At 43.4% G+C, this 24,950-nt stretch overlaps 1 protein-coding gene across 1 annotated transcript in view; it reads left to right on the top strand.

The window, feature by feature from the left end:
* The first annotated feature begins 5,171 nt into the window (after window positions 1-5,171).
* LMBRD1 (LMBR1 domain containing 1) overlaps window positions 5,172-24,950 on the top strand; it is a 116,489-nt gene continuing 96,710 nt past the window's right edge. The window contains exons 1-3 of the mRNA XM_060030407.2: window positions 5,172-5,422; window positions 12,742-12,918; window positions 20,743-20,803. Of these exons, the coding sequence (XP_059886390.1) occupies window positions 5,351-5,422; window positions 12,742-12,918; window positions 20,743-20,803 (310 nt within the window). The 5' untranslated portion in view covers window positions 5,172-5,350. The remainder of the gene's footprint in view (window positions 5,423-12,741; window positions 12,919-20,742; window positions 20,804-24,950) is intronic.

Raw genomic sequence — 24,950 nt, forward strand, 5'->3', positions numbered from 1 at the left:
TTTCGTTGAGAGTTTTGCCATCTATGTTCACTGTAGTTTTCTTCTTTCCTTCTGTCTTTGTCTGGTTTTGGTGTCAAGATAACCTTTCTATAGGTTGTCACGGCCTGGTCTGTTTTCTCACTTGGGCCACTCCACCAGCTTCCTGCTGTCCACAGGTTCCTGTCTTGCCAAGAGAATTCTCTGGAAGGCCTCCACCAGGGGAGGTTGTTGTGGCTCTCCTTAGCCTTCCACACAAATAAGCCCATGGGAGAGGGTAGTTCTCAGGGGCGTCCACCAAAGCCTTCAGGGTGAGTTGAATGAGCTAGCCTGGGGGCGCCGGGGACGGGTGGATGGGAAGAAGCTCACCCACACCCTTTCTGCACCAAGACGCTCCTCAGCAATCTCTTTATCCCAGCTCAGCACCTGGCACCCCGTGAGCCAGTCACCCTCCGCACCTGCAGTGACGCCGGGCCTCTCCCAAAATTCAGGTCACACCCTGCAACCTGATGGGTGATTCTCTTGTGTAATCTCGTCCCACTGGCTTTAGGGAAAGACTATTCAAAATCTGAGAGACAGAAGAACGAGGGGAGGGAGAATTGCTCCCTTGCACACATTGCCTTCCTCCAAAGGCCTCTAGCCCTCTTCATATAGTCAAGGGGCTCTAGGTTTGGATAGGCCTATATTTTCCTGCAACATCTCCTCTTATTAAACCCCTTGGGGGTGACGAGCTACACATGGCCATTTCTTTGACCTTAAAATGGAACAGCATCCACAGAAATCCTGGTACCTTCCCATGATTTGTTGGGTGTAGGGTACGGCAAGGGCTTCTACAGTAATTCCAAGCGTCTTTAGTCCATTTGGGCTGCCTTGACAAAAATACCATAAACTGGGTGGCTTAGAGACAGCAGAAATTTTTTCTTACAGTTCTGGAGGCTGGAAAGTCCAAGATCAAAGTGGTGACAGATTCAGTGTTTGGCTGGGGCTATGTTCTCATTTAACTTCACATAGCAGAAGGGGCTGAAGAGCTCTCTGGAGTTGGGCACTGACCATTCCTGAGGGCTTTGCCCTCCTGACATAAGCACCTCCTACAGGCCCTACCTCCAAATAGCATCACCTTGAGTCTTAGAATTTAATATATGGATGTGGGTCGGGGGAGCACATATTCAAATATTCAATCTATAGCATCAGGGGAGCAGGAAAGGACTGTCTATTGGGTTTTTACATCCTCAGGGAGTATATTACAATGTGCACACAAAAAGCCTTGAAACTCTTAAAGGCAAGTATCTGGGGGTGAGGAAGATTGTGTTCATTTATTAGGAGCTTTTTACTTTCTAAATTATGCATGTTTGGAAATTTTATTAATGAGCATGTATTCCTTTTGTAATTATCAACAACCAATAAAGATGGTTATTATTATAATTTTTTTTGCGGTACACGGGCCTCTCACTGTTGTGGCCTCTGCCGTTGCGGAGCACAGGCTCCAGACATGCAGGCTCAGCAGCCATGGCTCACGGGCCCAGCCGCTCCGCGGCATGTGGGATCTTCTTGGCCCAGGGCACGAACCCGCGTCCCCTGCATCGGCAGGCGGACTCTCAACCACTGCGCCACCAGGGAAGCCCAAGATGGTTATTATTTTTAAAGAACTCTGGTCTGTAATGTAAAGCTTCCTAGGTTTAAGAACATCACTCAGGAGAGTGTGTTCAGTCCTCACTGGTCTGGTCATAAGCTGAATGAATAGTACATCCTGACCGGGTGGAAGAATGGAAAGATGGGCTGACGTGCCCTTTTCTACCTGTTCAGGTGTGTCACTTTCTCTTTTCCCTTTCTCCCAATCTTCCTGATTCAAACTACTACTATCCTTGTAACTAGTCACTCTCTCATCAGCAACACAGGTTTACAAGGCTTTTCCAACTTGAAAGTCAAGCTACTGCCCAATGCTACCCCAATACTTAGGTGTTCAGAGTCAGCAAAAGAGTGAACCCAATTTATTAAATAAGCTTAATTCAATGGAAGGTACTGGGTTGGCCAAAAAGTGCCTTCGGTTTTTAAGTAAAAATAAAAGACACATTTTTCATTTTCACCAAGAACTTTATTGAACAATATAGTCACCCCTTTTTTCCACTACCTTCTGCCATTTTTCATGCAACTTCATAATTCCATCTTCCAAAAACTTTTTATCTTTTTGAGCAAAGAACTGTTCCAGGTGCCTTTTACAGTCTTCCAGGGAATTGAAATTTTTTCCATTAAGAGAATTTTGTAAAGACTGAGATAAATGGAAATCTGAAGTTGCAATGTCTGGTGAATATGGTGGATGAATCAAAACTTTCCAGCCAAGCTGTAACAGATTTTGCCTGGTCATCAAAGAAACATGTGGTCTTGTGCTTTCCTGATGGAAGATTATACGTTTTCTGTTGACTAATTCTGGACGCTTTTCGTCAAGTTCTGCTTTCAGTTGGTCTAGTCGGGAGCAGTACTTGTTGGAATGATTCGTTTGGTTTTCCGGAAGGAACCCATAATAGGGGACTCCCTTCCAGTCCCACCATATACACAACATCACCTTCTTTGGATGAAGGCCGGCCTTTGATGTGGTTGGTAGTGGTTCATTTCCCTTGCCCCACGCTCTCTTCCATTCCACATTGTCGCGCAGTGTCCACTTTTCATCGCCCGTCACCATTTGTTTTAAAAATGGAAACTTTTCATTACGTTTCAATAGAGAATCGCATGCGGAAATATGGTCAAGAAGGTTTTTTTTGCTTAACTTATATGGAACCCAAACGTCAAAGCGATGAACATAACCACGCTGGGGCAAATGATTTTCAACAATTGATTTGTGTATTTTGAGTATGTCAGCTATCTCCCGCGTGATATAATATTGATTGTTCTCAATTAATGTCTCGATTTGATCGCTATCAACTTCAACTGGTCTACCCGACCATGGAGCATCGTCCAGTGAGAAATCTCCAGCACGAAATCTCTCAAACCACTTTTGACACGTTCGATCAGTCACAGCACCTTCTCCATACACTGCACAAATCGTTTTTTGTGTTTCAGTTGCGTTTTTTACCTTTCTTGAAATAATAAAGCATAATATGCCGGAAATGGTGCTTTTTTCTTCCATATTCAATATTAAAATGGCTACACAAAAATCCACCAATTTTGATGTCTTTTTTTAAAATGCACGCTGATGTGACAGCTGTCACATACAACCTAACAAAATTGTTTCGAATGAAGTTAAAGATAACTATGCGCTACTAGAGCCATCTTCTGGAAAAAACTGAATGAAACTTTTGGCCAACCCAGTACATCAGCTATTAAAAATGGTTCATTCTAGGGCTTTCCTGGTGGCGCAGTGGTTGAGAGTCCGTCTGCCCATGCAGGGGACACGGGTTCGTGACCCGGTGCGGGAAGATCCCACATGCCGCGGAGCGGCTGCGCCTGTGAGCCATGGCCGCTAAGCCTGCGCGTCCGGAGCCTGAGCTCCGCAATGGGAGAGGCCACAGCAGTGAGAGGCCCGTGTACCACAAAAAAAAACAAACAAAAAAATGGTTCATTCTAGTCTTGAAAAAAAATCACCAGCTTCACATAAAATTTAAAGTGGTAGGGAGATTATGATCTTTAATTCTTGAACTCCCCTCCTAACCATAAATTCTCCTTCACATACAGAGTTAAAAAGGGATGTAAGAGGAGTTTAAATTCTTGGCCCTTCAGCCAAATAAAATAGTAATAAATGGACTGGAGGGGGAGAAGAGAAATTGAAGAGATTTCTCCTCTGAGAATTGGTGCTGGTCTATGAATTCCCACTTCTAACTCCAAGAAGTGATATGTGTGTGGAAGGCTGAGGTGACATGTTGCCATTTAATCCCTAGCCTAGTAAGGGAGGCCTCGAGGGAGCTACTTGGGAAATCTGACATATGGTCCTTGCATCTGAGAGAGGGCTGGTACACAACTTAGGCATGGGAGAACTTCAGCCGACCCTGGAGTTCAGCTGACTCCCTCTGGGATATCCAAGAAGGGCTGATAGCTTTAATATTAGAACTAGGACAAGGCAGCTACATTGGGAACGGCCTGCGCTCTCAAAGGTTATTGGTGCAAGCCATACGGATCATGTGGTGTGCAGGGGATTTGGGCAGTGTGTGAGAAGGGGCAAAACTGGCCTGCCGTTGTCTTAAATTTCTCCTCCAAGCCAGCGGGCCTTCAGGAGAGGACTAGGAGACCTTAGCAGGAAGAGGCAGAAGTTTAAGTGACCACAGTATGCCCTGCAGCAGGTGAGGGAATTTTAAGTGGCTAGCTGGAGTAGAGATGTCTCTATTCACTTTGAGGAAACTATAGGAGAGAGGCCTCCCCAGAAGTGAATGGCCCACAGGAGGAAAAGTCACATTCAAACACTCGCAAGTTCAGAGAGCAGGAAACCGCCTTGGATGGTACAATTCACAGTAAAACTCTTCTCGATTTTCTTCTTCCCTCCTCATTTTGCCCTTCCCTTCAGCAGGATTCCAGCCTGAAACGGGTCGGGGGTAACATAACCACATAATGCATTGTCAAGAGATGTGGGCTTCATCCATAAAGTTGTGTTGTGACTACAAATACGTTTGCTCAATTCAGTGGTTAACGATGTACCCACGCTCCATGGACCCAGGCAAGCCACCCCGGAACCATTCCGTGGGCTTCACTATGGGCCTATGGCGGTACCTTGCTCACTTATTTATGAACATCACGAGTAGCTGCGATTTCATTCTGATATGTTCACAGAGTCAAGTACGTTTAGGGTATAAAGTCGTCATGGAAATTTACAGGAATGTAGAGATCTAAATATAAAGGCCATAACATCACATGATAAGGCAGCGTCCAGCCCAGCAGCTACTCAGGCTGGGCCCCGGTGCCAGCAAATCAGAAGGTCATTTGGGCAGCTGGGAAACGTTCCCTTCATAGTCCGCCATGCCTGCAACCTGGGGAGGACTTCTGCCTTGGACACTAGGGAGCTTCTTCCTTTACAGCGGCAGGGGAAGCCCCCAAGGCGACCGGGCTCAGCAGAACAACACCTGCGCCGCGCGTGGGCTCCTAGCTTTTCCGGTTCAGCAGCCAGGACCTAATTAAGTATTCCACAGAGGTGACGTGGCCGGGAGACCACGCCTCCTCAGAAACCCCGCCCCGCCCCGCAGCCGGCAGCGCGTGATGTCACGGCGTCCCGGGCGCGCCCCGCCCCCGGCCGCTTGTCGCCAGGGGCCGCTCGCGGGTCCGGTCTCCTAGGCAACCAGGCGCTCCGCCCCTCCGCCCTTTTAACCTTTAGGGTGCGCGGGGCCGGGTCTTGCGCTCGCTCCCTTCTCCCCTCCTTTTCCACTCTTCGCCGGGGCTGTCCCGGCCGGAAGCGAAGATGGCGGCGGCGGCGGGTGCGGCGTCAGCCGAGCTGGTGATCGGCTGGTGCATCTTCGGCCTCCTGCTCCTGGTAGGGGAGACGCTTGGAGTTCCCCAGGGCCTGGACGGGGGAGGGGCAGCCCCGCCGTTGGTCTCCGGGGCCGGGACCCTCCTTGCCCCGCCCCGCCCGCTCCTGCGGGGTCTGCGGGGGCCCCGGGCTGGGCCGCGGTGAGGGGCGCGCCGGCCCCTCGTTGCCCGCGCGGGGTGGTCCCCCCGGCTGATGGCTGCGTCCTGACCCGGACTCCGCGCTGGCGCCCCTGGGTATGGGGGGCCCGGGGAGAGGAGGGGCCTTGGGACCCGGGAGCGCCCGCCTGCTCGAGTCCCGTGGGCGCCGCGTCGTCGCCCCGGAAGGGGGGTGTCTCTGCCCCTCTGAGTGGTCCACCTTGTCCCTTCCCTTAGGATGGGGGGTCTTCAGCCTTCTCTGCCCATTGTGAGACCCTGCCTTGGTGACGTGCGGTGTTCGTTCTGACGCTGGGTTTCGCGTTCCTTCCTGGTTCCTGATGGGCGAAAACCTGTGCAGGGCGGAGCTGGGCCCCTGGTCACTGCCAGTGTCAGGGTCTGTGTACCCACCTGTCTGACTTCAGGTGTCTCCTTCCCAGCCCCCTGGTTCCTGTTTCTCCAGTGAGCAAAACGTGGGCCTTAATGGGCCAAATGGCCTAGGTTGTACTTCCCTAACCTATATTAAAAGCCTTTTATTTGGGAATTCAGTTTATTTCTCTTCGTACCCTTCCCCAGTCTCACTCTTCCCTCGTGGTCTCCAGCCCAACAGGACAACAGGACAACTATCTGCCCCAAAGTATTTTGCCACTTTGCATTAGGAAAACAACAAAATCGAACCAAAAAACTGTTTACTTCACTTGTTGAAATCAAGACTTGTCTTATTTTACTTCACTTTCTTGATTCCACTACCGTGTCTGCAACCTCTGTGTTTTTCCAGTGTGTCTGTTTTTCCAGTAAGTGTTGCAGCGGAAACTACTCTCCCCTCCAAAGTGCGAAAACTTGAAAAGGCTTCTCTTGTTGCTTTTACCCCTCGCCCGGAAAGTAATAATGCCTTTACCCCAGAGCACACTTTATTCTGCTTGGAGAAAAGTGGAAACCGTGAAGGTTGGCTGTGGTTTCCAAAGCCTGTACTTGGAGAGTTCACTGGCTTTTCCATACCCTCGTATTCACTTGACTTTGTAGGGGAGCAAAATTTGGCGCCCCGGAATGGCTCTCTGGCTTGATGGTTAGTTCAGGCTGATTATATGTAAGAAACAGAAGACTCGGGAAATCTTTCTTTTTTACCTCTGTCTTAGCTGCTGGGAGAATTTTAGGTAAGGGGCTTGTTCCCAAAATAGAGTCGTCACCTGAGATATCTGCAGAGGATGTGGGCTAGGCGTGATGGTGGTGGTTCTCCGCTGGGCCTAGAGATCCGAGTCCCTCTGTCCTGTTGTGTCTGCCTGGCCCAGCAAAAGTGTGTTTGCCAACCTTTTGCTTTCTGCCTGCCTGTGAATTGCCTTCCTCCCTGTTGAAGTCCCAAACCACCCCCCGCCAGGATCCTCTGTCTATAGCTGAAAGTGGTATTTAAGGTGAGGGCTTTGGCCATTTTGGCGAGTTTTCTTGGGTCTCTCCCCTGTATACATGTTCTCAAGCGTTTGTTTGATTTTCTCCTGTTGATCTATCCCATGTCAATTTAGTTGTTAGACCAGTCAGAAGAACTGAAGAACGAAAGGTACATTTCCTCCTCCCTGACAGAGGAAAACAAAGGAGCAGGTAACCTGTATCAAAGTTCAGGGGGGAGTCTCTTGGCAGTTATCAGTGAAAAACATGTAAGGTACAGCAGTTGTGCTGTAAATTGTAGGAGGATGCAAACAAAGCAAAATGTGGCCTTTAGGAGGGCCTGAAGATAGGTGGGAAAACAAAAATTCTTGTAACAGGTTATTTTAAGTACTGAAAACCAAAGTATGGTTTTATGAATTAAATAGGACTTCAGAGAATAGAGAACAATACTGGGAGAAAGTGGAATTGAGGCAAACTTTGGGTAGATAATGAAGGGAAGCCATTTAAGTTGGTGATATTACAGTGGGAACAAGATAAAATGAGAAGGGAATTAAAGGTCTGAAATTAGATGTTGGAGTAGAAAGAAATTAGTAATGAGGGCCATTGTTTAATTTTCTGCAAGTCTCTTTAGTTCCTGGATTATTAGAAGAGAGCTGAATTCTCATGTCTGCTTCTGCATTCAGCCTTTTCAGAGATCATTTTGGTTGAAGTATATGAAGTTTTAGTGATATGCAGTTGGAAGCAGAGTATCTTTTAGGTCATTGTGGACCTTGTTCTATAATACTACACCAAAACTCAGTAAGTAGAGCTTCTTAATATGAAATATGGTTTCTGAAACCCTATCAATGAACTTTTGTTCAGTTGTATTAAAGTCCACGTTGTACTTTGAATGGATCTTTCCCCGTGTGTGGTTTTATAATGTGATGCATTTGATCATTTAGAAAATACTGGTTCACTGAGTTATGCAGATCTTCCAAATATGGATACCTTTCATTATATAAATCAAAATATCACATTCATCAGTATCACTACTGATCTTGTCAGAAGAAATGTCTCAGAAATGAACTGTCAAGCTCACAGTCGTGGATACAGGTTTTCCAAAATTCTGGTTTTCATTTGAAAGCTTGAATTTTATCATCTGTAACAAATACTGTCAGTTGTTTTTCTTGAACTGATTGGCTTCCTTTGTTCATTTAGACAAAATCTGCCAAATATCCAAGTCTGAATAACCATAGTTAGTCACTTGTGCTTTCAAGTGAAAATGATGTTTCTTGGAAATAGTGCCTAGTTTGGCTTTTGACTCTTAAATACTGAGGTGCTTTTCCTGGGGGCAGCCAGCCATCGCAGGTTGAGTACATACTTCCAGTATGCATTTCCCCACAGAGTATTAAAAGAGTCAAGTGTTGAAGTTTAATAAAGGTAACATTTACTGCTTTGTCAATTATAGTTTTAAGTTAAATAGTCTTTAAAAAAATTTTTTTTTCCCCCTTATGTGAGCGTGGTGTGGTGGTAAAGAGTAAGATTACTGCTGGCACGTTTGGTGCCATTGTCTTGATTCATGCTTAAATCGCCAGCAGTTTTCCCCACCGAGGCTTTTGCACCATCATGTATCAACATAGTGACAGAGGCGGATGACGTCTTAGTATTATTATGGGGTTAGTTTCAATTTGCAAATCCCCAGAAAGGGTTGTGGGACTGCCAGGGGTCTGGGGACTTAACACTTTGAGAACTGCTGCCAGTCATCTTCTAAAGAATCAGAACACTGAGACTGACTACTTTTGTAACCTTGGGCAAACAGGATGGACTTCATTTTCTTCTGCCGCATAAGGCAAGGTGAGACTTGGCCCCTCCAAAGCCTATAGTCTAACTGTCCGTGTTTACTCCGTCAATCTGAGCTCCTCTACCTAAGCCTCCCCCTGCAGGATGCTCAGTAATTTGGTTTACACCGTCTCTCCAGTTGCACTTCCCGTTACTGTACAAGATTGAGTCTCCGTTTCTGTAAAGCAAGTTTACTCTTGTTACTCAAAGTGAGGGCATCATCTGGGAACTTGTGAGAAATACAAAATATAAGACCCCAGCCCCACCGAATCAGAATCTGCAGTTCGACAAGATCCCAGGCAGTAGGTGTGTGCGTTCATTTAACAAAAGTTTATCTGTTCTCATGTCTGCCTCTGCCCAGGTGCTTCTCCACCTTGACTGCTCATTAAAGCCACCTGGGGAGTGTTAAAAGCCCTAATGCCCAGACAGGTGAAATCACAATCTCTTGGGAGGCGTTGGGGACTGCTCTAAACATTTCCTTATAGTTGTTAGCAAAATTATGCATTGGTTTCTTTTATGAAATCCTCTAAGATGTTATTTGATATGACATTTAATAATAATTGCTGCTGTTCGTGGCGCTGTGCTAAACCCTTCATTCAGTTTTTATAACTGCTATGAAAGAAGTATTCTTATTTCTGTCTTACAGTTGAGGACATCTGGTTTATTTTATAACGTAGTAACTATTGATAGATTTGTTACCGAGTCCAAGCTCGCTCTGCTCGCCGCATGAGAGGCCAATGAACCCGAGACGAGGTGTCGGGGCAAGGAATACGACTTTACTCGCAGACCGAGAAGATGGTGGACTAGTGTCTCTGAAAAACCATCTTATGGGGTCTGGATGCCAGTTTCTTTTGCAGAATCAGAGAGGGAGAGGCCTTGAGGAAGTAAAGTAAAAGGGCCATCAGTCTTGCAAAACACTTCCTGGAATGACCAGCCTGGGAGAGGGGATGTGTCAGTTTCTTTTTCCTTGCAGCCATTCACAGGCAGGCGGGTTCCCTGAGGCAGGCCATTAGGTATGGTTATAATAACAAAAGCAACGAAAAGCAAAGGTTAAAGTCAAAGAAACAGATCCAACTTGGAGTCTGATTTAGCTCTTCCCTGTTACAGATTTAACCTGTAAACAACTGTTTGGGGTTCTGTTTTAAGACTGTAAAGGGACCTTGAGACCAAAAAGTTTGGGAACCTCTGGCTTAACTATTTTGCCTGCGTTGCCCTTTCCCTGCCTGTTATTGGCAAACTCCTTCCTTTGCAGTAATACCTGTCACTCTGAACTTTGTAAAAGTGCAGATCTCCTTGAAGTCGAACAAAAAATTTATTGAGCACGTTGTGTCAGGATAGAAAGAAAAGGTTCATCTTCCAGTGGCTTCCAAAATAATTGGGGAATATTTTAAATATCTGTCAATTAATTTAGAAACAAACCCATTAAATATTAATATAAGTAACATTTTATGAAAGAATATTTTCCAGAACAAAAAGAAATTAGTAAGTTGTTAAGCCAGAATTTGAATGAAGGTCTTCTTTCTCTCTCCCCCTCCTTCCCTTCCTTCCTTTCTTTCTTTTTCTTTCTTTACCTCTCTCTTCCCCCTTTCTTCCTCCCTCCCTCCCTCTCTCTCCTTTCTTTCTTTCTCCCTTCGAAGCTTTCTTTCTCTCTCCCTCCCTTCCTTCCTTCCTTTTCTTTCTTTCTTTCTTTCTCTCTCTCTCCCCCCCTCCCTCTCTCCCTTCCTCCCTCCCTCCCTCCCTCTCTTTCTTTCTCTCCCTTCCTTCCTTCTTCCTCCCTCCCTCCCTTCCTTCCTCGCTCCCTCCCTCCCTCCCCTCCTTTGTTTCTTTCTCTCCAACAACCAGGTTCCCAGGAGCACATTTTCCTTTTCACCTTATTTTTTCCTGCTATTCTGACACCAACTGAAATGTTAATAATGTAAAGGAATTACATGCAACAACTTGGATGGATTTCAGATTCATTATGCTAAGTGAAAGAAGCCAGACTCAAAAGACATGCTATATAAGGACATGATGACATTCTAGAAAAAGCAGAAGGTATGGGGACAGATAACAGATAGTGGTTGTCGAGGGCTGGGGAGTAGAGAGACGGGTTAACTCTGGAGGGGCAAAGGGGATTTTTCTGCAGTGATGGAACTGTTCTTATATCTTGACTGTGGTTGGAGAATTTGGAAACTGAAACTAGTTAGGTGGTGCTTAGGTTAGTTAGGCGGTGCTTAGTTCAGTTCTGGCTCCTGAACTAGAAGGGAAGTAACGTTACATGAAAAACTGGGTTTGCCTGTTGATGGGTGTTGAACCAAAAGACACAACCAAGCCGAAGAGCAGGAGTAGGGAGAACACTGGGGATCCTTCCCAAAGCAGTGTCTCCTCAACAGCAAGATTGGGGGAGTTTTAAGCTAAGGGTGTATGCATATTATTAAGGGGCTTGAGCAGAGGAATAGGATTGGGGCAAAGGTCCACAGAGTCCAAGCTTTAATTGATTCAAGTCACTAGGGTCAGAAAAGGTCAACATCATCTCCCCTTAGGTTCCAGTTGATCTAGTGGTTGAGCACCCCAGGCTGGGTGAAATTCTGCAAAACAGCTCAAGAAAGTGCTTCAGGCTAATCTTTACCACCTGTTGAAACAGAATTGGGAGTTTACAACTGATTTGTTATCTTTACTGTTGTTACTTCTCTCACCTGATAAGTCTTTTGTTCCTTTAAGGTCTTTAGTTACTGAGACCCATTCAAGCAAGTGCACTGTAGCCAGGCTTAGATGGCTTGGGCCAAAAGGGGCTTCTCTTAAGTCCAGAAGGCCATGCCTGGTTCTCTTTCTCTAGGGAATCCCTGCCCTGTCTGCTTACAGTGAGAGTTAAATCTGTTGAAAAGCATGAAATGCCAAAACTAAGCTTGTGTCCCAGGGCTTTGATAGAGCTTGGTTAAAACCCTGGTTCGCCTCAGTTTGGAATCCTCAGGCATTTGAAGTGCTGCCTGGAGGAGCCTCACTCTCTGATTGAAGTGGTTTGCGGGTGGGTGTACAGGTAGGAATTTAAGTTTTTACCCAGGGGATTCGAACACAGCCAAGGTTGAGAATCACTGATTCAGGATCTGTCTGCTTCCCCTAGGATTAGGGCGGAGGTTCTCGAAGTGTAGTCCTTGGACCAGCATCAGCCTCACCTGGGAACTTGTGACAAATGCAGGTTTTCTGGACCTTCTCCAGACCTGTTGGATCTGGAACTCTGTGCTTTAGCAGCCCTCCAGGGGATTCTGATGCTGGAATCTGAAGTTAGAGGATTGCGCCAGTACAGTCCTATACCCTCTGTTAGTTTCTAGGAAGATGGAGATGACTATTAAGAGTACCTTGTTGAGACGTCAACCTCAGTACCTCTGAGTGTACTTTTTCCCTGAAAAGTTCCTTGCAGTGCACGTGCATCCATTTTCAGTGTTCACTTTTCTTCGTTTAATGCCCTTTGAAATGTGAATTATAATATAATGTGTCAATTGCATGGTGATTATTGGCAGTTAATCTTTAGTTGAATGGTACTCTTGAACTGTCATAATGGGACAGAAGTTAATTTTAATTCAAGTGGTATTCTGTGATGCTTCAGCAGTAAGAATACGATAGAATAACTACTAGTTATGTCTTCTTTAGGTTGGGGAGATCTATAGGGAAAAGTATTCAGAGCTAGTTAGAACTGTAATGTGTGAAACCATGAATGGTTATACTGTGTTCAGTGAGGAAATATGTAACTGAGCACTGTTATTGATAACTTTTGCTTGTTTTTTTTTGGTGTCTTGGCACCCAAGTGAAGTTGTACTGCTTTCATGAACTCGGCTTTGAAAGTTATAAATCTTGAATAAATTTATAAGGGGTAGTGGATGTTGCTTGCACATCCGGAAGAATCGCTACTTGACATAATGTTTCCCATTGGGAACTTACAAACACAGACTAAAATCAGTTTTAGATTTAGAGAATACATAGGGCAGTAACAAAACATTTCTTTCTGTTCTATTTCAGGCTATTTTGGCATTCTGCTGGGTTTATGTTCGTAAATATCAAAGTCAGCGGGAAAGTGAAGTTGTCTCCACCATAACAGCGATCTTTTCTCTGGCGATTGCTCTCATCACATCAGCACTTCTACCAGTGGATATATTTTTGGTTTCCTACATGAAAAACCAAAATGGTACATTTAAGGTAATTATCATCATACTATGGGAATTTTTCCCTTTCATATTCTTGGCAATTAAGTATTTACTGAAATGTTTAGCAGTGCAGTGTATGTTGTGTTTTATTGTCGTCTCTGGAAATAAGCGAGAATGGAAATGCACTTAGAGGCCGAGCATGTGACAACTACATGGAACAGACTGCTCGCTGACTTACACCCATCCAAGTGTGAAGAATACCTTTGTTAGTTGGAAAATGTGCTAAGTAATCATAATAGGGTTATTTTTGTGCCTCTTGCAGCTCCCTTGAAGTCTGTTTGACTTGATCTGCATCAATGCAGTACGTAGATAATTTGGAAGGGGTTTTGTTAGTGGCAGATCAGGATCTTCATCTCTATGTCATATTGAGTACTTTGAGTCACTGTGACGTGGGCTGCGGGTTATCAGACCTGAGTTCTAATCTTGATTCGCACTAACTTGTGTCTTTGGCCAAACTGAACTTTTCTGGACTTCAAGTTCCTCATTTTTAAAATACATGGTGTTGGACTGGAAAATTTCTGAGTTCCTTTTCAATTATGCAGGTTACTTTTACATTTCTTATTAGTGTAACCTTCTATGAGGCAGGAACTGTATCTTGTCTGTTTCTGTATGCCCAGTGTCTGACAAGCAGTAGGTACTTAAATATTTGAATGAAATATTATTTCAGTTATCTCAATAATGCATGGTTCCAAAATAAGTTCCTGAATTGGGCCAACTGGGCTGAAATGATTTGGTAATTTTTGGTAGTTAGGTTTGGATAGATTCTGATTGCTGTGAAAACTACGGTTATTTTCTGTAGGTCAGTCATTCATTTAGCGAGTATCAGTTGACCACTTAGTATGTGCCAAGCACTGTACAGAGGTAGTAACTAACATTTGTTCAGTATTTACTATGTGTCAGACCCTTTCCTAAATGGTTTACATGTCTTCACGCCATTAATGTCCCAACAGCCCTAGGAGGTAGATAGTGTTATCCGTTGTTATGGGCAGGAAGCCAGGGTTCAGAGAGGCGACGTGACCCATCTCAGGTCTTGGGGTTTGTAAGTGCTGTTGCTGGGATTTGAAGTTCTGCAGTCTGGCTCCAAGGCTCTTTACTCACTGGGATCTGGATCTGTACCTCTATCTATATCTATCCATCTGATACAGTGGAAGTAGTGTTATCCCTTGTATAATTGTTGTTTGAGTAGGAGATTTTTTAAGTTTTAAATTTAGAATATTTGCTTTGTTTAGATTTTGTGGGATTATGTTTTCATCTTGAAATTTCTAAAGTAAGTATTTTCATGAAATTACGAACTTGCCCTTAGAGTATGTAGTTGTTCTGGGACCATGCTTAATTTAGTAGTCACTTTCTGGGTACTAGTTTTTTGTTTTACTTTTGTTTTTTTTAACCCGTGAGATTGCATTTATACTTGTTTAAACAAGACTTAGGAATTCACCCACCTAAAGAAGCAAAAGTATTACCCATAAAAACTTGGGGCATTTATTTTATTAATAATATGCCCCAAAAGAGAAGAAAATATATAACTGTAGTTAATGTGCTTATTTCATGGTTGTTAAATCTGAATGTGCACCAATAATTAGAAGGGAAAAATTCCATGTTAGTGTTTTTTCCCCCAATTAAAAAAAAAATGTTTTCTTTCATTATTGAGGGATTATTTATTCAGCAATTGTAAGTTTTTTTTCCTGCTGTTCATTTACTTAGTTGTCTCTGTTTAGTTCTGTTTGTTTTTAGCTAACTCAGCTTAATGTACCAGTTGTTTTCCCAATACTTTGATGCCTTTCTTGATATTTTAAACATTCTTTGTTTCCCTTTCTGTCTTTTTCTGGGAGGGCTGGATGGGGGACTAGTGAAATTCGTAAGAGTTGTCATTTGAAGCTGGCATGTGCTAACACTCAAAGGAGAACTGAAAAGACTTTCAAAGGACACTTCCCCAGTAAACCGTAGCGAGTATTTTCTCCAAAATGTTATTAATGAATTCCCTTGGGGTGCTTAGTGAAAGACAAGAGTAGGTAGTTAAGACTTAGTTTTCAGACTTCATGCGGCAGCTGTAAATTTAGCTGTCTTCAGGTAGAAGTGCCCACAGTGTCTTTAATCTCTTCTGTCCTTATTAGTCAGGATGAATGTGCAAGTTGACGTTGTTTTCCATGATGAATTATGTTGTACCCTAAGTATAACAGTGTGCATTTCTTATTCCTAAATGAATATAAGTATTGTCTAACTTTCTCCATTTCCGCCTCAAATATTGAAGCCTCTAAACCGATTAGGGACCTGCTTATAAGGTATAATTGTTTGGAAACTCGAGATGTCGAGGACTGCTAACATTTGGCATAGGAACTGAGGGTGCCAGGCAGGCAGTCTACATACTTTCCCTGTTTTGGCTTATTTGCCTTCCTAGCTGGTTCTGCCTTCTTTTGACCAAGGGTATATTGTAATAACGTCTGAACTGTTTCCATTCACTTTTTTTTTTTTTTTTTTTTTGTTGCGGTACGCCAGCCTCTCACTGCTGTGGCCTCTCCCGTTGCGGAGCACAGGCTCCGGACGCACAGGCTCAGCGGCCATGGCTCACGGGCCCAGCCGCTCCACGGCATGTGGGATCTTCCTGGACCGGGGCATGAACCTGTGTCCCCTGCATCGGCAGGTGGATTCTCAACCACTGCGCCACCAGGGAAGCCCCCGTTCACCTTTTTTTAAACACATGGCACTATGAATAATTTCAGCCAGATAATTTCTTTGTTTCTAGTTTTTGTGAAATAATTAACTTTATAGATTAAAAAGAAAAAAAAAAACCTTAAAGTATAGCCAGAAGTGTTCTATTATAGTGTCTAATTGACCAATAACTTTAGCTAGTGATATACACAAAGTATACCAATCATAAAAATCAGAAATGGCCACTAATGTGAACAAATATTCTTTATTTTATACAGTGTGTAAAATTAAAATAAAATCAGTAGTTAAGATATGGCATCACAACATTTGTTTTGGTAGCTAAAATGTTCACCTCCTCCTTCTCTCCATCAATGGTTAGTCTCTGTATGGCCCATAATTAGGAGATGTCTGGGTTGAACTCTACTGCTGCCTCATTCCTACTCTCAGATGCTGGTAATTTTATCTTAGAACTCTGTACTCTTTGCTACACCTTAGGTCTATTCATGCACTTAATATTGACTAAGTATGAAATGTGTACCTGACAGAGGCGTGGATGCTAGAGATTAACGATTACAACCAACGAGGCCGCTGCTCTCAGGGAGCTCACATTCTGTGAGAGCAGACCAACAGTCAACAAACCAAACAAGCTAGCTTCCTAGCGCTCACTCCTGTGAGGATGCAGAACAGAGCGATGTGAGGCTCAGCTGGGTTGTGGGTGTTGAGGCGGGACAACGGGCTGAGGAGGGCCAGGCTGCCGGGTCCTGGAGGTGGGAACTGAGTGAAGGCCGCCTCAGGGAGAAGCAGCAACAGGTACGGAGGCCCTCAGGCAGACGTGCTTTTGGCCCGTTGGCTGAGGTGTGGCATTGGGGGCCGTGCTTTGCTACGAGCTGAGATGAAGAAGAAGGTGGGGACAGATTGTGACTTTTAGGCCATGTTAATGGGTTTAGATTTTCTTCCAAGGGCAATGAGAAGTTAGTGAAGGTAAAAAATAAAGGTGATGTGGGTTAGAGGGGTACTAGTGGGGAAAAGCGATTAAAAGCGGTATGGATTTTGGAGCTAGAACTGCTTGGATTGGCTGATGGATTAGATATGGGGTTGGAAGGAAAATGAAAACTAGAGCTTGACGAAGCACTAAAGCCTAGTACACCTTAGAGAAATAGGGCAGCCTGGGGGGGTAATTAGACCTGTGTGTGCACACGGGCACGTGAGGGATGTAGAAAAAAGAGCCGTATTTTATTTTGGACAAGTTACCTTCAAGGTGCCTATCATACGTATTCAAGTGCGGCGTCGAGCAGGGAGTTGAAGCTCCAGGGAAACCTTAGGGTTGGAGAGAAGTATCTGGAAGTCATCAGCATGTGCACGGTATTCAGAGCTATGCACTGTCCAGCAGCTGGGGAGACTGAGTGGTCAGACAAGGCTTGGCATGGGCCGTGGATTCGAGAGCCGCGCTAGTTACCTGGAGCTGGCCCAAGGGGAGGGGCTGCAGCCTGGGAGGTGGGAAGGAAAACGAAAAGAGGGGCTTCTCAGGAGAAGAATGTGTTTCAGGAAGAGTGATGCTGAGAGGTGGAGGGAGAGAGGGAGGGGAGTGACTGCACTCCCCATGGAGCCTCGGGGCAGTTGGTGGGAGTGGCTGAGTGCAGGCGGAAGGTGAGGGAGCAGTGACAGGGGATGCTGACAGCATTTCAGGAAGCTCTGTCCTCCAGGGGAGTAGGAGGTGGGGTGGGGTGTGTTTATCTGTGGTGGTGGTGTGTCCTTTCATGGAAACTACTAGAGCGTGTGTACTTCAGGGTTCAGTAGAGTGGGAGAGGGGTCTGGGAGGAGAGAAAGGGTATCGCTGCAGGTGCAGTGTCCCTGCGAAGGCAGAGGGGTGGGGACCCAAAGGGAAAGGGTTGGCTGTAAATAGCGCGGGTGCTCGGCGGAAGGAAGGGCTAGCATTCGAGTACAGATGGCGGTCGGTTCTAGATTGGGGAGTGAATTGAGTAGCTCTCTTTTGTCCTCAGATTTTTTGAGAGACCTTTAAGTCAGTGTTTGTCAACCATCGGCTTCTGTGCTGGGTGACCCTTGTGAGGGCTATCCTGTGCATTGCAGGTGTTTAGCAGGTCCTGGCCTCTGCCACTCGATGCCGGTAGCCTACAGAGCCTGCCGCCACCCTCCAGCATCTCCAGGACATTGCCAGGTGTCCATGGGGATGGAGTCACCCCTGCATGAGAACCATTGGTCTAAGGTGAGGTTATCTGGTAAAATTAAGGAGAGTCAAGTGTGATTTGGGGCTGGATGGAGCATTTCAGAAAGTCATCTTGAAGAATGGGAGAGGGAGTTTTACATACATGAACCGCTTACCTCTTTGTTCTGTGGACTCTATATCCTTTTCCTTTCTTCTAAAATGTTCTTCTTTCGTATTCTTTACTTAGTATTAGTTCTTGTTTGTCTCACATTCCTGTGGGGCTTCTGGAGTTCCTTTCGGTCTCTACTTTGGGAGGCAGTAGCTTGTGAAATGTATCAAGGGCACAGCATTTCTCAAAATGTAGAAGAAGGAAGTTTCATAAACTAAGCTCTTTTGACAGTACATCAGATACCTTGGAGGCAAGACTGTATATAAAAGCCAAATACACAAATAGTACTTCAGTGATGTTGTATATTTTACACATATTTTTGCTTTAAAATAGTAACAGTAATGCTCTCTAACTGCCACAAGATTTGGTTAAACTAAAGAACGTTGGAGGGTAAAAGATACTAAATTTCAGTGAACCTTTGGCTTTAATTACCTTCAGACTTTCTACATTTAATCTTTTTCTGAGGTTGGGGTCTTCTTCAATTTTGAAGTTTAACTTTTATGTGATTCTCAATGGGTACGTTAATACCTCGTGGGGTTGTCTTGGAAATTGGTAGGGAGCTTGCGTGAGGATAGATGTAATTATCCTCTGTTTCAAAAACTCTTCAAGTTTGAAAAATCTTTTAAAATGTCTGTTTTGATGTATAAACAATGACTAAAGAAACAGAGCTTTTGGGAGTAGAAGCTTTGGTTGTGTGTATATTCATTTGGATACTTGCGTCGTTGATGAAGAAATTTCCAGTCATTGGCTAGAATTCTCCCCGGTGCTTTTCCAGTCCTGTGTGGTAAGCACTGCTTAACGTTCTTTCCATTTTTCTGTAGTATATGTACAGTGTTTCTTTCATTACGTTTTTTAGACAAAGATTGTGTATGTCGTTAAAACTGTTGGTTGCAACTTTTTCTGTTTACCCGCACTCAGAAGTGCTTCATGGATATCCATATACACCTGTATGTTTTTCAGATGACTTTTAGAGTCAGCATGGCAAAACACTGTACCCACTATTGGGATTTGGATAGACAATATATAGTGTTTATAGATTAATTTGGAGGGGTTTGGTATTTACAGTCTTTTCATGTGGGAAAGTGTGACTTTTCATTTATTTGGATCTTTTTTATATTCTGTTATTATTTATTTCTTTATATAGTTAACATAATTTTAAAATTTAGGCCATTAAGTTTTTCTTTTTTTAAAAAATTTATTTGGGGCTTCCCTGGTGGTGCAGTGGTTGAGAGTCTGCCTGCCGATGCAGGGGACACGGGTTCATGCCCCGGTCCGGGAAGATCCCACATGCCGCGGAGCGGCTGGGCCCGTGAGCCATGGCCGCTGAGCCTGCGCGTCCGGAGCCTGTGCTCCGCAACGGGAGAGGCCACAACAGTGAGAGGCCCATGTACCGGAAAAAAAAAAATTTTATTTGTTTTTTATTTATTTAGTTTTGGCTGTGTTGGGTCTTTGTTGCTGCACGGGCTTTCTCTAGTTGTGGCGAGCGGGGGCCACTCTTCGTTGTGGTGTGTGGGCTTCTCATTGCGGTGGCTTCTCGTTGCGGAGCACGGGCTCTAGGCACGTGGGCTTCAGTAGTTGTGGCGCGTGGGCTCAGTAGTTGTGGCTCACGGGCTCTAGAGTGCAGGCTCAGTAATTATGGTGCTCCGCGGCATGTGGGATCTTCCTGGACCAGAGATCAAACCCTTGTCCCCTGCATTGGCAGGCGGACTCTTAACCACTGCACCACCAGGGAAGTCCTCTTAAGTTTTTCATAGTCTTAATTGCTATTGGAAAAATACTATTTTCATTGTGTGCTGTGTGTCAAGGTTTGCATTTGTAGTGCTAAATTTGGGGTTTCCACATTTTCGTTCTTTTAGGCATTTGTCAATTAGAAGTTCATAGATATTCATTGCTAGAGGTGTTTGTAGGTGAAAAAGGAAAAAAAAGAAAAACCTGAATTATTTTAGGAGAGTTATATGTTTCTACTCTTCCTTAAGAGACCTTGTAAGTGGGATGTTGATACTGACTTGAGCTCTTAAAGTATTGATAGAACAAAATTGACCTGGATACTAATTTGAGCCTTGGTACTTAATCGCAGTGACCAGTCACATCGACGCTCCAGGCTTAATTTTTTATATGCATACAATTAGGATAGTCAAAAAGGCTTGCTATTATACCCCAGTTCTATTTCATTAATGTATAGATTTTTTTATTTGAAAAGATTAATTAGAATTAATTTTCTAAGTTAAAGTACTAAATTTAAATGACTAATTTAAAGAAAATGTGGGTTGAATGCTAAGAAGTTTATATTGACTGTTCTTTTAGGTATTTTAAAATATCTTGTTTCTAAAATACAAATCATACCTGTCACTCTGCACAAAACCGCATCACTATTTTCCATTGCCTTTAGGACAGAGGCCAGAATACTTGGCGTGATTCACAGTCCCTCAAACCTAATGCCTTTCCCTCCCTCACTCCACTTGCTTTCTCTTCCCTTTCCAAAAGCTCTAGTGAATCTATATTTTGCTTCCTGCAGGTTTTTCAAAGTCTCCATGTATGTTCCTTTATTCTCTTCCCTCCTTCCCACTGTGTTATTCCGGCCCCAGTTTAGTGGCCCTGGCCCGTAGCTGCCTCTCCTTCATGTGCTTCCCCAGAACCATGTCATCACGTTAGCTCAGCATTCACCTGCTGAAATTGCCTGTTTACTTGTCTGTCTGTCACTTCTTGAGGGCACAGACCATACCTGTCAGAGTCGATGGTACATTTATAAGTGATATTCATTCATATTAAAATTTAAGTATAATTGTTAAGCAAATGGCTGTTTCATTAATATTTCTATTGTTTCCTTTTGATCCTAGGACTGGGCCAATGCTAATGTCAGCAGACGGATCGAGGACACCGTATTGTATGGTTACTACAGTAAGTATATTTCCATTTCATTGCCTGTCTGGGCTGCTCGCCAAAATGTAGAATAAAGCTACATATAGACTTTTTTTTTTTATTGGAGTATAGTTGCTTTACAATGTGTTAGTTTCTGCTGTACAGCAAAGTGAATCAGCTATATGTATACATATGTCCCCTCTTTTTTGGATTTCCTTTCCATTTAGGTCACCACAGAGTACTGAGTAGAGTTCCCTGTGCTATACAGTAGGTTCTCATTACTTATCTGTTTTATACATTTTATTGTATATGTGTCAATCCCATTCTCCCAATTCATCCCAAACCCCCTTTCCTGCCTTGGAGTCCATACGTTTGTTCTCTACTTCTGTGTCTCTATTTCTGCTTTGCAAATAGGTTCATCTGTACCATTTTTCTAGATTCCACATATATGCGTTAATACACGATATTTGTTTTTCTCTTTCTGACTTACTTCACTCTGTATGACAGTCTCTAGGTCCATCCACGTCTCTACAAACGACCCAGTCTCGTTCCTTTTTATGGCTGAGTAATATTCCATTGTATATATGTACCACATCTTCTTTATCCATTCATCTGTCGATGGGCGTTTAGGTTGCTTCCATGGCTATTGTAAATAGTGCTGCAGTGAACATTGGGGTGCATGTATCTTTCAGAATTATGGTTTTCTCAGGGTATATGCCCAGTAGTGGGATTGCTGGGTCATAATATAGTTATATTTTTAGTTTTTTAAGGAACCTCCATACTGTTCTCCATAGTGGCTGTACCAGTTTATGTTCCCACAGTGTAGGAGGGTTCCCTTTTCTCCACAACCTCTCCAGCATTTATTGTTTGTAGAGTTTTTGATGACGGCCATTCTGACTGGTGTGCAGTGGTATGTTGTTGTAGTTTTGATTTGCATTTCTCTAATAATTAGTGAAGTTGAGCATCTTTTCATGTGCCTCTTGGCCGTTTGTATGTCTTCTTTGGAGAAATGTCTATTTAGGTCTTCCACCCATTTTTGGATTGGGTTGTTTTGTTTTTTGATATTGAGCTGCATGAGCTGTTTGTGTATTTGGGAGGTTAATCCCTTGTCAGTTGCTTCGTTTGCAAATATTTTCTCCCATTCTGAGGGTTGCCTTTTTGTCTTGTTTATGGTTTCCTTTTAATTCTGATATCACATTTGAGATGACTGTTTCAACACCATGAATAAGTAGTATAGAACTCATCTGGTCATCCTGAAACTTCTGTTACATACTTTGTTTTACTTAGGTTCACTTTCAGCCCTTCTTTGTGGAGGTTCAGTCAAGTTCCCTTAAATCTCTGTGCTCTTCCTCTGATACCATTGTTTGATAACTTTTGTTACCACTTTCCCACTTGCACTCTTGATTTTGAAAATCTCAGTTTTCTAGAAATTTCTTCTATGTATTGGTAGTAGTAGAGTTACTGTCTGGGAGTTTGCAGCATCAGCCAGTTTAACCTGGGGGTCATGGTAGATTGGTGTGTTTTGTACCGTACAGAACCGATTAATCTGGGGGTGGTGGTGGATTGGCCCCTCCTTCCCTCCTTTCCTCTCTCTTCCTTCTAGTGTTGGATTAGAGAAGCTATTTATAATAACCACCTAAATGTTTTCGAAACTGTCTCTTTGAATAAATATGACTCGTGCTTTTATAAAAATGTGTAAGTGCTGAGTTAGGAAAGGGCTGTCTTTTTTTTTTTTTTTTTTTCCAGCAATGAATCAAGAGGTTGAATAAAATTTCAGTAGGACACTGAAAAAAAAATCTATAGAAGTTTCTGTTGATGGGGTAAGTTTTTCAGGGGTTTCATTGGATTTTTTTTTAAATTAATGAATTTATTTATTTTTGCTGTGTTGGGTCCTCGTTTCTGCACAAGGGCCTTCTCCAGTTGGGGCAAGCGGGGACCACTCTAAATCGCGGTGTGCGGGCCTCTCACTATCGCGACTTCTCTTGTTGCGGAGCACGGGCTCCAGATGCGCAGGCTCAGTAGTTGTGGCTAACAGGCTTAGTTGCTCCGCGGCATGTGGGGTCTTCCAAGACCAGGGCTCGAACCCGTGTCCCCTGCATTGGCAGGCAGATTCTCAACCACTGCGCCACTGGATTTTAACTTAGCTGCTTTGGCTCTAACTTTTGTCTCCTGATCTAAACTCTACAGGATCTATGAAATTCCATTTCTTTGGTATAGATTTCAGAAATTTTATGGTATTTTAATATAGAATTTATTATTTCTAATGAATAAATTAAATGTATATCGTAAAATTTAGATTTGACCTGTTAATTTGTTTGAAATGGTGGTATATTAAGCAGAATACAAACTTATTGGCAGGATATAAATCACTTCTTCAAAAACAGTTTTGTGGGATTGGGCCTGTCTCCTGTGTAACACTACAGTGTATTTATGCTGTGGAACATGTGACAAGATAAGCCAGCTTTTATCTTAGTGCAGTCCAGGTTTATGAACCGTATCTTATCAATGAACCTAGAGGCTAATGGATTGATCCATTGTAACCAAGGTTACAGAGACTTCTACACTGGAATGTTAAATCAGCGGTCTTTCCAGTTGGTTTCATAGAATTAAGCCTACAGGAAGTGATCTGTGATTATTTTTCTTAATCCTCCCAAGGATAGTGTGTTTCTAGTACCATTTTAAATGCATGAGAGAAAATTAGTCATTATAAACAAGATGACTTAGGGATGTAGGGTTTGATCCTCTGTATAACTTGGGTTGTAGTGAGAAATAATAACTGCCTTGGGATAGGATAGTTGAGTCACTGATCTAGGGAAGAAATCTGCATGAGAAGCCAAATTATGAATAGAAGATTTCTTGATGACTATGGAATTGAAGCAAGAAGATTTAATTCAATAATATTAATGGTTGTTGTCATAAAGTTAGTTATATCCATTTTAGCTATGGCTGGTAGGCCTTTGACTTTGGCTCAGATGATGCCCTACAGCTAGGAACCATAGCTTCTGAGATGGGTATTGTCCACAAGCCCAGCCCTTTCCCAGCAATGCTGGGTATTATCTAATTACATATTACATCTCTGATTCTGCATGCTGAGGACTAAGCAGACTCCAGAGAATCCGAAGCACTATTTTTATCCATTCCCTTCTGTGAGATTCTGTAGTTCATCTAGTCTCCCCTAACATATCAACACATTTTCGTTGTCTGACCTTCCCAGGCACTGTGCAGGGCTTTCATATTCAACACTTTCTTTGATCTTCATGAACGTCATTTTGTGGAGGTATTTTCTACATTTTACAGGTGAAGAAAGTTTTACCCAGAGATGTTAAAGATCACCTTGTTAGTGAGTGATGGAGCCCAGAGTGGATATTATTTCCTAAGCTGGAGCTGCTTACTGTTAAGTGAGCTGCCTTTTAATAAATTGTTCTGGGGATGTTTGTTACCTCTGGGAATGCTTAGCCAGCCCTGAACCCCTGGGACCGCTTCAGACATCATCCGGAGACCTTTTAAATAGTATGGAATGTACTTTTTACATTCCAACTTTTTACATTACATCCGCAGAGATTCTGATTTACTTTGGCATTCAGTTAATATCACCACTATTCTTATCAGAGAAGTGTTTATGTATTGGAAGGATGTAAGACTTAAGGTGCTGGATTCAAGTTTTCCAAAAATTCTGGTTTTCTCTCGACACCTCAATTTTTAATCATTAGTAACAAATACTGTTACTTATTTTCTTCAAAGTGACAGACTCACTTTATTCATTTTTGAGAGAATCTGCTTAATACTCCAGTCTGGATAGCTATAGTTTTTCTGTCCATTGTTCTTTCAAGTAAAAATGATATTCTTTGGAAAAAAGTGCCTAGTGTAGCTCACAACTGAAATAGCACAGGTGCTTCTCACAAGTACACTGTATGTGTACTTCCCCAAACACAGAACACTGAAAAGATGTGCACCCAAGGGTGGACATCTCAGAATTATTTCTGCTTAGAGGGACTTTGCTGAATAAAAGTGCCCCCCGCTGGTGAGTGCTTGGAGGGTGAAGAGTATAGTAACTACTAGTGGAAAGGGAAACAGCATCTTAACGTTGTCATGAAAATAATTTCACATTGTGGATACCCTGCAAGGACCTTGCTGATCCTAAGGTCTCAAAACGACATTTTTAAGAAACTTCTGTTACGTTAATGGA

The sequence above is a fragment of the Delphinus delphis genome, chromosome 14 (genome assembly GCF_949987515.2).
Source record: "Delphinus delphis chromosome 14, mDelDel1.2, whole genome shotgun sequence".
Classification (NCBI taxonomy): Eukaryota; Metazoa; Chordata; class Mammalia; order Artiodactyla; family Delphinidae; genus Delphinus; species Delphinus delphis.